Source organism: Varanus komodoensis, unplaced genomic scaffold, assembly GCF_004798865.1.
Source record: "Varanus komodoensis strain SLA01 unplaced genomic scaffold, ASM479886v1 scaffold7_3, whole genome shotgun sequence".
Taxonomy (NCBI): domain Eukaryota; kingdom Metazoa; phylum Chordata; class Lepidosauria; order Squamata; family Varanidae; genus Varanus; species Varanus komodoensis.
In genome coordinates this window covers 8,101,767-8,116,824 of record NW_025336480.1, presented here as the reverse complement: position 1 = coordinate 8,116,824, position 15,058 = coordinate 8,101,767, and the positions used below count along the sequence as shown (strand labels likewise).

General features: G+C 41.0%; 1 protein-coding gene across 2 annotated transcripts in view; it reads left to right on the top strand.

Moving 5' to 3' along the window:
• Window positions 1-14,744, top strand: part of NDFIP1 (Nedd4 family interacting protein 1) — a 36,048-nt gene extending 21,304 nt beyond the window's left edge. For both annotated transcript variants that reach the window (XM_044454265.1, XM_044454264.1), the window contains exons 3-8: window positions 2,032-2,162; window positions 2,738-2,825; window positions 3,773-3,897; window positions 6,461-6,527; window positions 9,871-9,976; window positions 13,833-14,744. In XM_044454265.1, coding sequence (XP_044310200.1) covers window positions 2,032-2,162; window positions 2,738-2,825; window positions 3,773-3,897; window positions 6,461-6,527; window positions 9,871-9,974 — 515 coding nt within the window. In that variant the 3' untranslated portion in view covers window positions 9,975-9,976; window positions 13,833-14,744. The remainder of the gene's footprint in view (window positions 1-2,031; window positions 2,163-2,737; window positions 2,826-3,772; window positions 3,898-6,460; window positions 6,528-9,870; window positions 9,977-13,832) is intronic.
• Window positions 14,745-15,058: the final 314 nt, after the last annotated feature.

The window sequence follows — 15,058 nt, the reverse complement described above, 5'->3', positions numbered from 1 at the left end:
GTGGAAAACGAGAGGTAGAGCTGGGTATCATCAGCGTACTGATGGTTCCGCAGCCCACACCTCCTGATGACCTCTCCCAGCGGTTTCATGTAGATATTGAACAGCAACGGGGACAGAATGGACCCCTGCGGTGCTCCATGGCATAACTGCCATGGCGCAGAGCCATAGTCCCGCAGCACCACCTTCTGGAACCGGCCATTGAGATAGGAGCGGAACCACTGCAAAGCAGTGCCTCCGACCCCCAATCCCGCTAGCCTATCCAGAAGGATACCATGGTCGATGGTATCAAAAGCCGCTGAGAGGTCCAGGAGAACCAACAGGGACGCACTCCCCCTGTCCTTCTCCCTGCACAGGTCATCGTACAGGGCGACCAAGGCAGATTCAGTACCGTACCCGGGTCTGAAGCTGGACTGAAATGGGTCTAGATAATCAGTTTCATCCAAGAGTGCTTGGAGTTGTCCCGCCACCACTCACTCTAACACCTTGCCCAGAAACGGGATGTTGGCCACTGGTCTATAATTAGTGGCCATCTCTGGATCCAGTCACGCCTTCTTCAGGACCGGTCAGACTACCGTCTCCTTTAAAGGGGCAGGCACCCGACCCACCCTCAGAGAAGCGTTAATCACTTCCAAAATCCAGGTCCCAATCCCGTGCTTGGAATTATTTATTAACCAAGACGGGCAAGGGTCCAATAGGCAAGTGGTGGGACGTACTCGTCCAAGCACCTTGTCCACATCATCAGGCCGCAATAACTGAAATTCATCCAATTTGTTCTGTCTTTTGTCAAGACAGAACAAAGTCACAACTGCTGTGCGTGCAAGGGTCTCATTTGTCTCTTACTCTTAATGAACTATATTCTTTTTAAGGCTAGAAGGAAGACAGAATGCTCCATCTAAAGGCCCTGACCCTGTTGTAGAATTCGTACTTTCCATGAAGAAGGTTCCTGTCTTAATTCTCTATCTGGCAAGGGCTGAAAAACTGCTTGAAACCCCCAGAGAGCTGCTGCCAGTCGGTGTTGACAATATTGGGTTAGGTGCAGCTCTCCTCTTCTCCAGTCTAGCCTTAAAGAACAATCAAATTTCATTTATATAGGTTCTGTATTTACTTCAAATATATTGCCTGGGTGCAAGTATAGTACTGCCATAGATAATGGCAACTTAAGGATAATATGCCAGATTGCCTCTTTTTTATTGAAAAATCCATAAGAGCTTAGGGGAGAAATGGTTCAGCTAAATATAAATACAGCCCAGTGCTTCCGTTTTTACTTTACCCTCATACATAATGTATATATCTGTCAGCTGAGGGCAACATTTCTTGAAGCTGGTGGTGAACTAAAGCTTATGTTATACTAAATTCATTGTGTCTTCCACACTATGTTGTTGAATCCAAAGGCATTTCTCCTTTTTCTGTGCACTGAACATTCTTAAGTATACAAACTTAGAAACAACCTGTTTACGAACATACCTATCAAAGCCTCAAATTCCACAAGCTTGGTCAGTTAGTGTCCACAGTAGAATAACCAGATTTCACCAGCTGTTTTCACTCTTGCTTGGCTGCATATTGCTGTGACTTTCTTAATTTGCATTCTGAAATTATATTGCACACATATCTACAGTGCAGTTCTATTCTTGTTTACAGTCACTTTGTTTTCACTGAGGCTTACTTCCAGTTAAGGGTGTATAGGAATGTGGCTTTAAGGAATTTTCTACTATTCTTTGTTATGGTTTTCATATGTCACATGTACGGGCTCTGCACCTGTGTGGCGTTTCATGCAGAGCTTCCATAGTTGAGCAGATTTTGGTTGGAACCCTTCCCTGCTGCCCCAGTACGCATGTGCTTAACAGGTTCTTTCCCAGTTCATTCCCCAGTTCTTCTCTGATCACCATGGAGGTTGCCTTTTGAAATGCATCATGCTGTTCCTGTTACACAGTCTTGTTCAACTTATTAAATTTTCCCTAATAGTGTCATAGCTATTATTACATAGGTGTTCGTTACTTGTATAATTAACTTGCATCTCTCCTCCATTCCCAGTATATTTTGACTACAAAGATGAGGCTGGGTTTCCCAAACCTCCTTCTTACAATGTAGCCACAACATTGCCTACTTATGATGAAGCAGAGAGAACTAAGGCAGAAGCTACCATTCCCTTGGTTCCTGGAAGGGTAAGTGTGCATTGATGCTGCATGCTTTTGTGTCACCTAAATGAAGCAAAACACTTTGAGAAAAATCTCATGTTGTTGATGCAAGATTTTGTGCATTTTTAAAGACTCCTGAATAGATCATTTTTTCTTAAAGGCATAGCTTGATCACTGCTGTACTTAGAGGAGTCTCTCATTCGCGCATATATATTAGAAGTATAAAGTAACTCTCAATGGTGTCATGCACACTGATGGCAGTGTATAAATAAATAATATTGATACAGCTTATTGGTTCCATTCATAATATTTTGGCAAGCATAGTGCCTTGAAGTGCTATCAGATCCCATCTTCCACCCCATCTTAAGTAGAAGATAACTTCTGGCCCTCCATTGTTCTGTTGTCTCTAGTCATGGTCTCTCCCTCATGTATAAAAACACATCAACAAAAGGGGTTTTTTCCTGAAAAAGAAGAGGGCATTGCACTGGTTGCTGCTTTTGTGTTCTTTTTTGGGAAAAATAATGTAAAACACATGCTGATAATATGGTTTCATTTGGTTTCAGCCAGAATTTTCTTGCTGTCTTGACCCATTTCTGTCTTAGGAGGAAGACTTCGTGGCACGGGATGACTTTGATGATACTGACCAGCTAAGGATAGGAAATGATGGCATTTTCATGTTGACATTCTTCAGTAAGTGCATTTTAAAAGATGAACCTTAGGTGTCAGAGTTGTTAGGAAGATGGAACAAATTTTTTACTTCTGCAGTTTAAGTTAGCCCATTTCTATATTAGGCGCCTTCTCATGTGCCCTTGCTACTATATAGACAGCCAATCTATTCCATGGACAAATTATTTCTGGGCAAAGCAGGGTGACTTGTTATTAGGAATATCATTCTGGGAGGAAGAGGGTATAACAGAGCAGATTTATATACCAGTGGGATCCTGAGATCAGGGATGGATTCCTTTGGATACTATGTTTGCATGAGGAATTGGCGGACTATGAATGGAGCGTTCAGAAAAATGGAAGGTAGAGTGAACTTAAGATCCTAACATGAGACCAGAAGCTCCATCTAGTCTATCATCTTGTTTCTGGAGTGGTCCACCTGATGTTTCTGAGAACTGTGTAAACAGAACATGAGAGCAAAAGCTCTGTTCAGTTGCTGCTTCCTCAAAGTGGTCATGAGAGAGAGATGGAGTCTGAAGCAGGAGGGTTGCTTCTAGCCATTGCAATGAGCAACCACTGATAGGCCCTCCCTGAAGAGAAGTCTATACTTGGGGCTGCATAGGTGATGCCAGTAGTTTGGGTCTATTGTTACATTTCCCAAACCTATTTTCACTTTTCAGAAAAGTGCTTTTGTAACTATCCTATTAATCTCAGTGTCGTGTAGCAGTAAGCAATATGCTTATGTTTATTGCATTTGTAAAGTAACTTTTCAAGTTATATTACAGTAGTAATAGTACAAAAAGTACAACTGTTACAGTATAATATGCTACTACTATGTAGTAACATACTACAGTAGAACTAATGTACACTAGTAGTACTATAGTATACTGAGTTATAGTTGGTTGGAAGTAGTTATCTGGTTGCTCATGGAATAAGAGGAACCAGTAGACATCATTTTCTCTCTGCTTTGTCAGTGGCATTCCTTTTCAACTGGATTGGATTCTTCCTCTCTTTCTGCCTGACCACCTCAGCAGCAGGAAGATACGGGGCCATTTCTGGATTTGGTCTCTCTCTCATCAAGTGGATTCTGATTGTAAGGGTAAGTTACAAAGTAGAAAAAGGTAAGCTTCACAAATAGGAGAGGCCACTGTGTTTGACAGACAGTGTAATAAATAATGTGACTTAACTCTTTGTGAAAGTTCTGGAGATACAATTTGGCCATGCATTCTGAATAGGTCTGTAGGAATTATATTAAGGAACTGCAGCCTGACTGAGTCACTAACACTAGGTAGGGGTTACGAAGTTTTACTCTAAACTCTGTCTTTGCAAACAGCAAATGTGAATTCAGAAATAGAAATTATATAGAATAACTCAGTGTACTTTTTATACTAATTAGCATACTTGAAAACATTATTTTTAGCAGCAGTTTTCTGGGACTCCAAAAATTCAAAAAGGATCATCATAGGGAGATGGATTGGAGGCTCGGAAGTGTGATCGATAGTTGGACAGAATACAGTCTTCCACCCTCTGGAAATACCCTCTTAGACCTCATGAATATTGATGGAACAGCAAAGGGTGACATGTTTGCAAATGTGAGAGACAGAATGCAAAGGGATATGAAAGCAAATTCTGGTCATGCTGCTGAGTTAGATGCCATATTTGTTCTTTACTATGTCATGCAGGTTTTCTGAATCCCTCCATTTTATCAGTGGGTGCCAATGGATGGATGTCAGAGCATTTGACTTCTCTCAGACTCCCTTGCTTTTCTAACTAGATAATATTTTATCTTTGCATTGTACATCACTTAGGCATATATTAGAAGAGTTGCAGAGTAAAGATATTCACCTCATAGTTGAGTTTTTTCACTCTTTCTTAATAGCAAATACATTTTTCAAAGAAATACATATTTTCCCAACTGCAGTGATGTTATCCATGTTATAAGGACATAATAGCATGTCCTTGCCCCACGGCAGGCCTATCTGAAGCTACTGTAGAATTATAGAATAACTGCATGAAACATGCCACTATTTCATTAGCATTTAGGGAAAGCAATTCAGGAAGTACGTCTGGGTAATGGCACTTCTAGGAGGGCCATCATAAAGTCAGTCCACTGAATTGGTGTAGATCTGTAAAAGACTGTTGTTTAATGATAAGGGGTTAAGGAAGCAGGAGACTAAAAAGACCCTTGTTTTATCTAAGGTATTCCTACAGATAGTTGGGGCAGATGGCTTAGATAATCTGTTACAGGTATTGATATTGCAAATGTGTGTGAGTATCTGAAGTTGCAAAGGGAGACTAGATGTTATAGAATACTGACATTCCATCATCCATTACCTACCTACCTGTGGTACTTTAGAAACAAGAGTGATGTTCAGATACAGCCTGTGCCATAAGGTGGATTAGATTCTAGTAAGGACAACTTGTAGCTGATGAGTTGCTGCTGCTGGTACCACTGCTTTTTAAAGTCTGTCTTGTTCACCTTCTCAAAACACAGAATGTTTTAATGAAGCAAATTGTAAAATGCACCTGCTTCTTGATTAATGTTCAGAATTCTACATTAACTGCACCTTTTATTTACAAAAGAAATGTCATCCTGAGCGCAACATAGATTTGGGAATAAATTAATTGAATGACTGAAAAGATTAACAGTTTGAAAAACTTAGATTTCCAGAAAAGGGTTCTGACAGTTTAAAAGATGTTAGTGCATTTTGTGTGCAGCTGGGGAGATCACAACAGATTGGTTGTTGGGGGATGTACAGTATGTATTTTTAATGTTTGAATTAACTCCATGAACCAAGAAATTCAGAATTGAGATTGGTTCTCAGTTACAGAATTTTGTGTGTTTTAGTGGTTTTTCAGACAATTCAGGAACAACCTAGAGTGTTTTGTGTTGCATTAAACAACCCAGGAATGGATAACGGATAATTCCTGGGTTGTTTATGGAAGCAGATACAAAGTGTCTTATGGAAAACCCATGTACAATTGGATAGAAGAGTGGTTGCAAGAAGGACATTTACATATTTTCACAGTCAGATCAGAGCAGCATTGCTGAGAACTATAAGAAGATGCAGGTCAACATAGAGGCAACAGTATCTTTCACCATATTTTGTCGCACAGAGAGTTTGTACTTGAGGAAGAAATGTTGCATACATGCAGAATTCCTTAGCATTCAGTGGGTGTGCTCACTTGCCTTTTCAAGAAGGAGTGATTTGCTCCTATGTTAGCTTGGGGCACAATCCCATGCCGGGCCACATAGGGTCTAGCTGGCCACAGGGGAAGTCACAGGTCCAGCTCCAACCACAGAAACAGGCTGTAAGATTGGAGCACTCTTATACCACCCTCACAGCCAGTGTGGAAAGAACCACACAACTTCAGAGGCAGCGTTCATGGGCGTCCCAGGGAAAGGGAGAAGTAAGGCTTCGTGTGGCAGTGCTTCAGCCTTTTCCCTTCATATCTGACTAGTTTTTGTTTTTGTTTTTTTTGTAATTAACTGCAAGTAGTAATTTTAACCCTAGATTACCATTAATACTTTTTTTTGGTGGGGGGTGTATATCCAGCACTAATTCTAGCAGTCAGCTAGTAATAAAATGCCACTGAAAAATTCTGCAACAACATGCCCATTGACTGTACTCCATCTGTATGCCCCCTTTGTTTTGTTTTAGTTCTCCACCTATTTCCCTGGATACTTTGATGGTCAGTACTGGTTGTGGTGGGTGTTCCTTGTATTAGGTAAGTGTGTCAAAACTGAATTTCAAAATTTCACCTTGGTATCATATATAAGGGGACTGCAGGTGGCACAGTGGTTTAAACCGCTGTGCTGCTGGACTGGTTGATCGAAAGGTTGCCGGTTCGAATTTGCACAACGGGGTGAGTTCCCGTTGCTCCGTCCCAGCTCCTGCCAACCTTGCAGTTTGAAAGCGTGCAAATGCAAGTAGGTAAAAAGGTACCACTTCGGTGGGCAGGTAACAGCATTCTGTGCACTTTGGTGTTTAGTCATGCCGGCCACATGGCCACGGAGACTGTCTGGACAAACGCTGGCTCCCTCGGCTAGGAAACGGAGATGAGCACTGCCCCCTAGAGTCAGGCATGACTGGAAGTAACGTCAAGGGGAAACCTTTACCGTTATCATATATAAAGTTGCTGCTAACTCGTTATTCTTCCTAAAGGGAGAAACCAATGCTGCTGTTTGGCTTTCAATGGTGAATGTAATGTGTTTTCACTGTTGTTTTAGAAACAAAAGTTTCCACCAATCTTTTAGTTTAATTCCTAGGCTCACATTTTGAGAGAGGTTGCACATGCACATGGTAAGCATGTCATGAGCAGAGCTGGCTGGAGCTGGGGGTCAGGCTAGATGGCTTGGGAGGATCCTTCTGACTCACTCTGTTTCTATGTTTCTAGCTTGAGCAGATTTTTCAAACATTTTGTGCAGTACAAAGGAACTCTGCCACCTAGTGGAGGTTTCATTGTTTGCATGTGAAAAAAGGTTTCCCAATGTTATTTGACCACTGTATTGCCCAGCTGCAAGTCAGTGTGATGTGATTTCTGTTCACGGTCTCCCACTGACTTGATCACAGAAGTAGGCAACAAGATGTCCCTGGAAATTGGAGCACCTTCAGACAGCTTTCTTGGCTCTGCCAAAGTGCCTTGCCCCTCTTCCTTTGTATTTATTTATTTTGAAATAACAGAACGTCTTACCAGCCACTGAAATCACCTAAAGCAAAATGAGGCCCTCTAGCTGCTCCCATCTTCTCTTCCATGAATGCCACTTGTAGGGCACAGAGGCATTAATAGAAGAAGCTAATTGCTAAGGGCAAGAAACATACATGCAGATATTTATTCACATAAATCAGGAACAGGAAGCTAACCAGGTAGGTGGTTTGACCTTTGGACAAAAAGGTGTGAAGGGAACTGAAGAACAAGAAGTTGTTTAATTATTATTCTGGAGCTAATTAACAAATTACACATTAACTGGTCAAGATTAGATGTAAGAATAATGTGTATGTTGATTTAAGTGTGGCATTCAGACTGTCTTATTTGCCTGCAAGGGGAGGAGATTTAAAGTTTCCATTCTTGGCAATCAAGGAATTGCAGCTTGTTGCATCCAAAATAGAGTAATTCATGGCTTTTTAGTTATGTGTGGTTTGAACAAACTACCATATGCCATTTTCTTCTGAACCAGGAATGGAAATATTAAATATCCTCTCCTTGTGTATGAGGAATTATGTGAGGAGTGGGGAATTATAGAAGCCCAAGGCTCATGTTTATAAGCATAATTTGTTGCTAAGTCTGAACCAGATTGCAGGGATAACATAACAAGCTCTTACATCAAAAGTGAAATCAACTGCCTTCCCAGAGAATGGCAAGGTAGCAAGTGCAATACCAATTTTTAGAAAAGGGATTCTAACGATTAATCAGAAAAGTATAAAACCATCAGTCTAATTTTTGTTCAAGGTAAATTAGTAGAAAACAGAATTAAAGTTGGTATTATAAAGACTAGTGCAATGTCCCCTGTGCAATTTCACCTAATGGAGTTGTTTCATGTAGTAATTTCAGTAATGTTAATTCAGAATAGTGAAGAAAAGATTTAGTAACCTTTCCCATAGATGCTAAAAGGCCCTGGCAACAAAATAGGGCCCCGAGGACCCTTTGCCTGAGGACTGAGCAGTATTCAACTAGTACCACTTGCTCAGACAGAATTACTGGCTGTTGAATTCCCCCAACTCCTGCATTGGCCAAATATATCAGAAAGAGATCATGGTTGATAGTATCAAACACTACTTGGAGCACCAGCAAAATGAACAGGGACACACTCTCATTGTCTGGTTCCTAGCATGGGTCACCTAACAAGGCTTTTTCCATCTCAAAACTAGGCCTAAACCACACTTGGAAAGGATTTTAAAAAATCAGCTTCATCTAAGGAAGCCTGGAGCTATGTGGCTACCACTTGTTCTTAGACTTTGCTGAAAAGGGAATTAAGAGACTGACAGGCTATTAGGCTTTTCTGAACACAGGGGTCTCACCACAGCTTCTTCTAAAGGAACAGGGGCACAGCATTTGCAGCCTCTGCTGCTTAACCGGCCAGTGGTCTTCTGGCAGGTTTTCCTAACCAGGAAGGGTTACCCCAAGGTTTAAGGTTAAACCAACAAACAAGTGGTTGGCTGCTTTTCCTCATCCTCAGGCCGGATAAGGTGATATTATGATTCAGTAAGAGAGTCAAGAAGAGGAGGCAGAGAGTAGCAATAATTTGATAATTTTCTTGGTGGAGGGAAGTTAACAGCATGATCCCCTAACCATCTGTCCTATGATTATTATTAGTAGTAGTGGTTCCCTAAGCATCTGTAGTAGATTTTGTCATTGTATTACCAGAAGAATCTCTCAAAGCTACATGAAAGGGCAACAACATAACAAATGAGATTCAATGAGGGAAGATGAACAATGAGCAAATTAGTATAGACCCCAAACTTCCCAAGTGTTGTATTCATTCGTTGGAAACCTTGGACTTGTGCGCATCTCCCATGTGACAGCTCTGTGCCGCTGATCTTGGTTTGAGGGAAACCTTCATTTGTCATTTTGTCTGAATTAGCAAACACTGGTTTAGGTTGCCAGTAGCTTGACCTTATGGTTAAACCATCACAAAAAGGAAACACAGGAAAGAAAGCACTAACAAATTTAAGCTGATAGTGAGGGACTTGAGTGAAATGGGCCTCATCTCTCACAGAAAAAGAATATGGCTGAGTTCACACAGCATGATAGCCCACACTCACCTGTAAGTATGACTTGAGTCAGCATGGGTTGTCATTGAACTGTGGATTGTTGTGTTGTATGAACCCAGCCAATCTAACAAGCCATGGTTGGTTGACCATGAACAGCCCAGAACTACCAAACAACAAACAGTGGCTTCTCTTCATGTATTGATGTTGGTTAATAAGCCATGGTTTGTTAGCATGGCTGGGTTCACACCGTACATCAACCCACAGTTCCTTGACAACTGACATTCACCTTTGAACATGTGTTGTTAATGAATGTCAACCCAATCACTATACATGAAAAATAATTGTATTCTTTTTTCTAGGCTTCCTCCTGTTTCTCAGAGGATTTATCAATTATGCAAAGGTTCGGAAGATGCCAGATACATTTTCTACTCTTCCCAGGACTAGAGTTCTCTTTATTTACTAAAGGTAATACTATAGTGAACCTAGTTTAATTCCTGTTTTGCGCAGCTTCGTTTGTTAAAAACCTTGCTTTCAGTGGCAATTTCCTAAAATGTTTTCTGACAGGAATGCTCCCCGCTTGCTGTGGAAATGCAGCAAGAGGGTACATCTGCACAAATGTTACATGAGAATTTCTTTGTGCTCATCTGCCAAGCAGATGTTTGCTGCTACAATGTAGGGGTCCAGAAGGAAGTCTGTAGTTCAAAATATTTGCAAGGCACAGTCTTAGAAGCATTCCACAAACCATTATCCCAAAGAAACCTGGAGAAAGTCTGTCCGGGACAGTAGTGGAAAAATGAAAGTTTAAGTTGGATGTTATTAAACATACATCCTTTTAAAAGTGAGCCTTAGTGTTCCTTTTCCACTTTTCTTTTTAACAGGCCAGCAACCACACAAGCAGTAAATGGTTTGCCTTTCCTTCCAGTAGTTAATGAGATACATTTCTAGGCCACACACAGAATGCAGATTTCCTTAGCAATGGTGGAATGCTTAAAAGGAAAAAAAGCAGCATCGTGACATGAGCTGTGTAAGAACTGTAGTTGGCACCCACCACATTTGACCTGGAAAAGCTATATAAAAAAGAAATGCTCTGTGGTTAGGGTTTCTTTGCTTCCTTAGCAGGGTTTGTGGTGTCCTCTGCAGTCCTCCTGGATCTGAAATTCACACTGAATTATATACTTTCTTGCTACTAGGTTTCTTTCAGTGCTCGGCCGTTGATGAGCTGGCCACTTGCTGGGACCAGTATTTTATTCTTTTCCCAAGTTTAGCTTTTTCAAGTAGAAGCCGCTTGATTCCTTGTGACCAAGATTCCAGAACTAAGGAGGCTACTTGCTATTAGTGGTGCAGTTTGATCTGGGGCATTTTTGCACAGTAATAACCCTCTCTGAGTTCAGTGGAACTTACTTCAAAGTAAGCCTGTGTAGCATTGTGCCCTTGATCTTATTTCCATGTGTGAGGCCATATGTGGCCAGAGTTAATGGGACTGAGAGCCAGCCACAGGATTACACACTCCTTATAGCCAGTGTGTCCCTTGCCATGCACCAACGCCCCCTGGTTTGTTGATGTTAACCATTGCGCTGTCATTTCCTCAAATTAACTCCCGTAGTTAGTCAGTGCAAGTTCATGACAGTGCCTGCCGGATTACATTAAGGTGCTTGAGAAAACAGGGATTTTCAGTGGGAGGAAAGGAAAGGCCATGTTTCCATAGTCCACTGCTGATGTCTTAACCATGATTACTGGTTGTGTCTGCCTTGAAAAAAGCCTACCTTTTTTTTTTTTTTTTTTTTGCTTTTTGTTTTGTTTCTTGCAGAGTAGTATAGTAGAAGCTTGTCAGGGGTTGAAATGATAGTATGGTTTCCAACACAGGCACAGTAAAATAACCCACCTCCTTGTTCTTTCTCTCCGCTTCAGGTAAAATTAGATTATGATTGCTGCTTGTGGAGCACTTTACATAAAGACAAGAGGCTCTCATCTGGGGAGAAATATTACAGTTTAGGCCTTTATAGTTCTGAGTCAAATCTAGAAAATGTGGATGGGTATTAGAAAAGTGGAATGTGCATTAGAGGGAAAGACAAGGGAAAAGATTTTATTCCTTTATGTTCTTAGCTCTCTGTGTGTGCATATATGTAAATGTGAGATTGGAGGGGGGGATAATTTGGTGTGTAGCTGATATTTGCATTTTCAGAGTTCAGCACTGGTTTTTCAATCATCCTTGCTATCAGGAATGAACAGTCCTGGCTAGAAGGGTCAAAGTCTTCCAAGGCCTTGTTCTTTCCAGACAGTTGTAATGCTGACACAATATACCATATGTCCATGTTCAGGACTAGGAAAAAGGTATCTGCGCATGGGCCTGAAGAGCAACAGGACCAATGATGCCATGTAAAATGATTGGTCCCTCAGCTGAAGTTGTGTGTTGGTTCATGCATAAACTACCGCTTTTTTCATTTTTCAACTTTTTTTCTTGTCTAGTATCATAAAATCAATTTTATATAATTAATTGTGGAATTCTGAATCAGCTAGCCTTCTGAAAAGAGATGTCCATGCCTCTCAAAATGATCTGGGGCTTTAGAAAGCAAGTTAATATGGCCAATATTTTTTAATTAAAAAAACTGACAATTCGCAGTTATTGGCCATACCTAGATTAGTCCCAGCGATGGAGACAGGATGTTGCGTCTTCCATTCCTGCATCCTCATTCCTTTAGTACTGTGCTGGTGAGTGTGCGGGCACACTTGTGCTCACTGACCAATTAAGCTGACCTTTTGTGCCACCTGAAAGACACCTGTCCAGACCATATTTTGAGTATTGAAATGCCTCCACACTTTTTTTTCTTGGTTCTCTGTAGTGTTAAAAAATAAACTCCAAACCTGGCTTGTTTGTCTTATCTCTGTTGGCAGTATCCATTCCGCACCACTCTCCCACTAGATCAAGCATTATGATGGAGCAGTCTTTCCCGTGTGTACCCCACAAAGCTTCTCTAGAGTGTTGGGGAACCTTTCAGAGCTGATTGGGTGGCACAAAGGGGATGTAAGGGGGGGAGAAGCAAAGTGAGGGCCCACTGCACAAGCAGAAGTCTGGTTGCATAACATTGCATTTAGGCCTAGAGATAACATCACATCTTCGACCTAGTCTGTGAAGTGACCAAATCAGGTTAATCCTAATCGAATGCTTTTTTTCTGTCCTCTTATACATAATGTTGGTCTGTAACACATGAATGCACTGGTACTAAAGCCAGCTGTGACCAAGACACTGGACCAGCATGTTTCTAAAGGCAGCTGGTTTTTTTCAACCACTAATGCCAGCCAGCGTTCATTACATTGTACTAGTGTGAGCGTGATGCCAGTAGACTTGGCTGGTGGGACAACTTTTCACTAGAGGTTGCTTATGCTATTTTGATTTTGGGTCTCTGGCCAATCAGACATTTAAAAACCTGCTCTGCTCATCACCACAAATTTCTATGCTGGGCAGGGGGTACAATCTCCAGAGTTTTCTTGCCCTGTCCTATTGCTGTTCTTTGGCAGGGGGATTTGTATGTCCCTCTGATCATTCCCGTGAAAGTCCACCCAATGCCAAGGAACCTGTCACCCTCAGAGTCTTGAGGGGGACACTTCCTCCCTTACAGCTGGTTTCTTGTTCGATTTTGGAAGGGCACCTTTTCCCCTACCTTGGTTCAAGTGAACGTAGCTCCAGTATTGCTCCGGTGACTTGTATAGAGATAGGGGGAAGCATGCTGATGGGGTGGGGGAGAGGGCAGCTGTGTGAGCCCGCAGGTCCTGCACTGCCCATCCTGTGCTAGCACAAGGCAGTTTACATTATGCTGCCTTTTGTTTGTGGATGTCATGCTGCTCTTAGGGCTGCAAGCCCTCCGTCAGGAAAACAGTGGCATAAGACTCTTGCATATGAGGCTGCCAAGAGAAGCAAAGTGCTTTTAGTGTGTTCCAGGTGCTGGGTGTTTCAACTGATTTAAACTCTAGTCAGTCAAAATTTGCCCTATTAATCAGGAAGTTCTTCCCATCCTTTTTCTTGTTTGATTGATTTTGGGGAAAAACAGAAATCATGTTGCTATTCATTTTGCCCATACTTCTGTTCCTTATGAAAAAAGAAAGAAAGAAAAAAGATGGCTTGGCATTATGATTTTTTGTGTGAGGAATGAGGAATGAGCTAAGGCTAAAAGGTGACAACAGGAGTGACGTGTAGGAAAAACAGCTGATGCAAAATATAGTTGTGCGATCTCTGATGAGTTACGCATATTTTCTAGTAATCTGAACTTTTTTGTCAGTGATCTTTTCTTAGCTTAAATAGTAATTACATTTTTACTCTTTTCAGACTGGTGTTTTCTGGCAACACTTCCCTGCATTAATAAAGCCTCCCTCAAGCAGTAAATGGAGAAGTGAATCACAACTCAAACACAGAAGAAAAATAAGACGTAATCACCTGCTTTAAAATAAATAAAGTACTGTTGGAAAAAAAGCATTTCTTTTTATTTGTTTCTAGATGTAAAATTTTAATAGTTTAATGCAGAGCTCCTGTAATCATTGAATCATTAGTGGCTAATGTTTGAAACGGCTCTTGCAATCAAGTCTGTGATGTTACTAATAATGCCTTATATAGTCTTTGTAGTCCTTTGAATAGCATGATCTATTGCCCTGTAGCCAGAAGGGGTCAGTCTTGCTTTTTGTTTTCCATCCTAAAGTTAGAATACCAATGTCTTCTTAGTGTAAGATCTGTAATGATGCTGGCCATTGTGAGGGGTGTTCTTGGAACTTCCGAATCTTGTTTGACTGTATTGCTGGACATAGTCTGTAATTGCTGTTCAAATAAAATGGAAACAACCTGGAAGTAAAACCTACATGTACAATGTGGATGTTTTAAGGTATAGTAATGAAAAATACTACTAAAAAGGTGGTACAAGTATTAATTTTTCGTAATATGTATTCTGTACTTCTTACTGTTGTAATGCACACTTTTGGAGAATGGACTTTGCAGTGTATATTGGTATGAAATTCAAATAATTGGATAATGGAGTGTATAATATCAGAAAGCTGATCACCATTTTTGTTGACTTTAGGACTCTTGAGATGGTTCTTAACATAGCTGTACTTCTTGTTTTTCTAATTTCCAGTACATTTAAATATAGACTTATGTGCACACTTGTGATCTCTGCAAAGCCGTAATTCAGAGTTTTCATATGTTAAAACTGTAAATATAGCAGAAAGTTAATAAATGTCACTTATATTAGTAGGGTTTTCTTTTTTTCTGTACAGAGAGATCTTATGTTTCCTATGTGTTAAAAAGCAGCATATTCTTTCAGTATTTCATCCCCTGTCTTAGAAGTTACCCCACTGTAGATTTCTACGCTGCATTGTTCTAAACTCTTTGGCCACATGACCTATTGGTCCATTTTGTGGATTCTGCCATTTGAGCAGCCTGGTCCTTCCTTCAGAAATGTTGCCAAAGAAGGCACATGCACCTTTCTGACCAACCCCAGGTATGTTTTCTGTGTCAGTCATATATGGAGAGAAAATCAAACCCCAAGCCCTGCTAATGCAGTA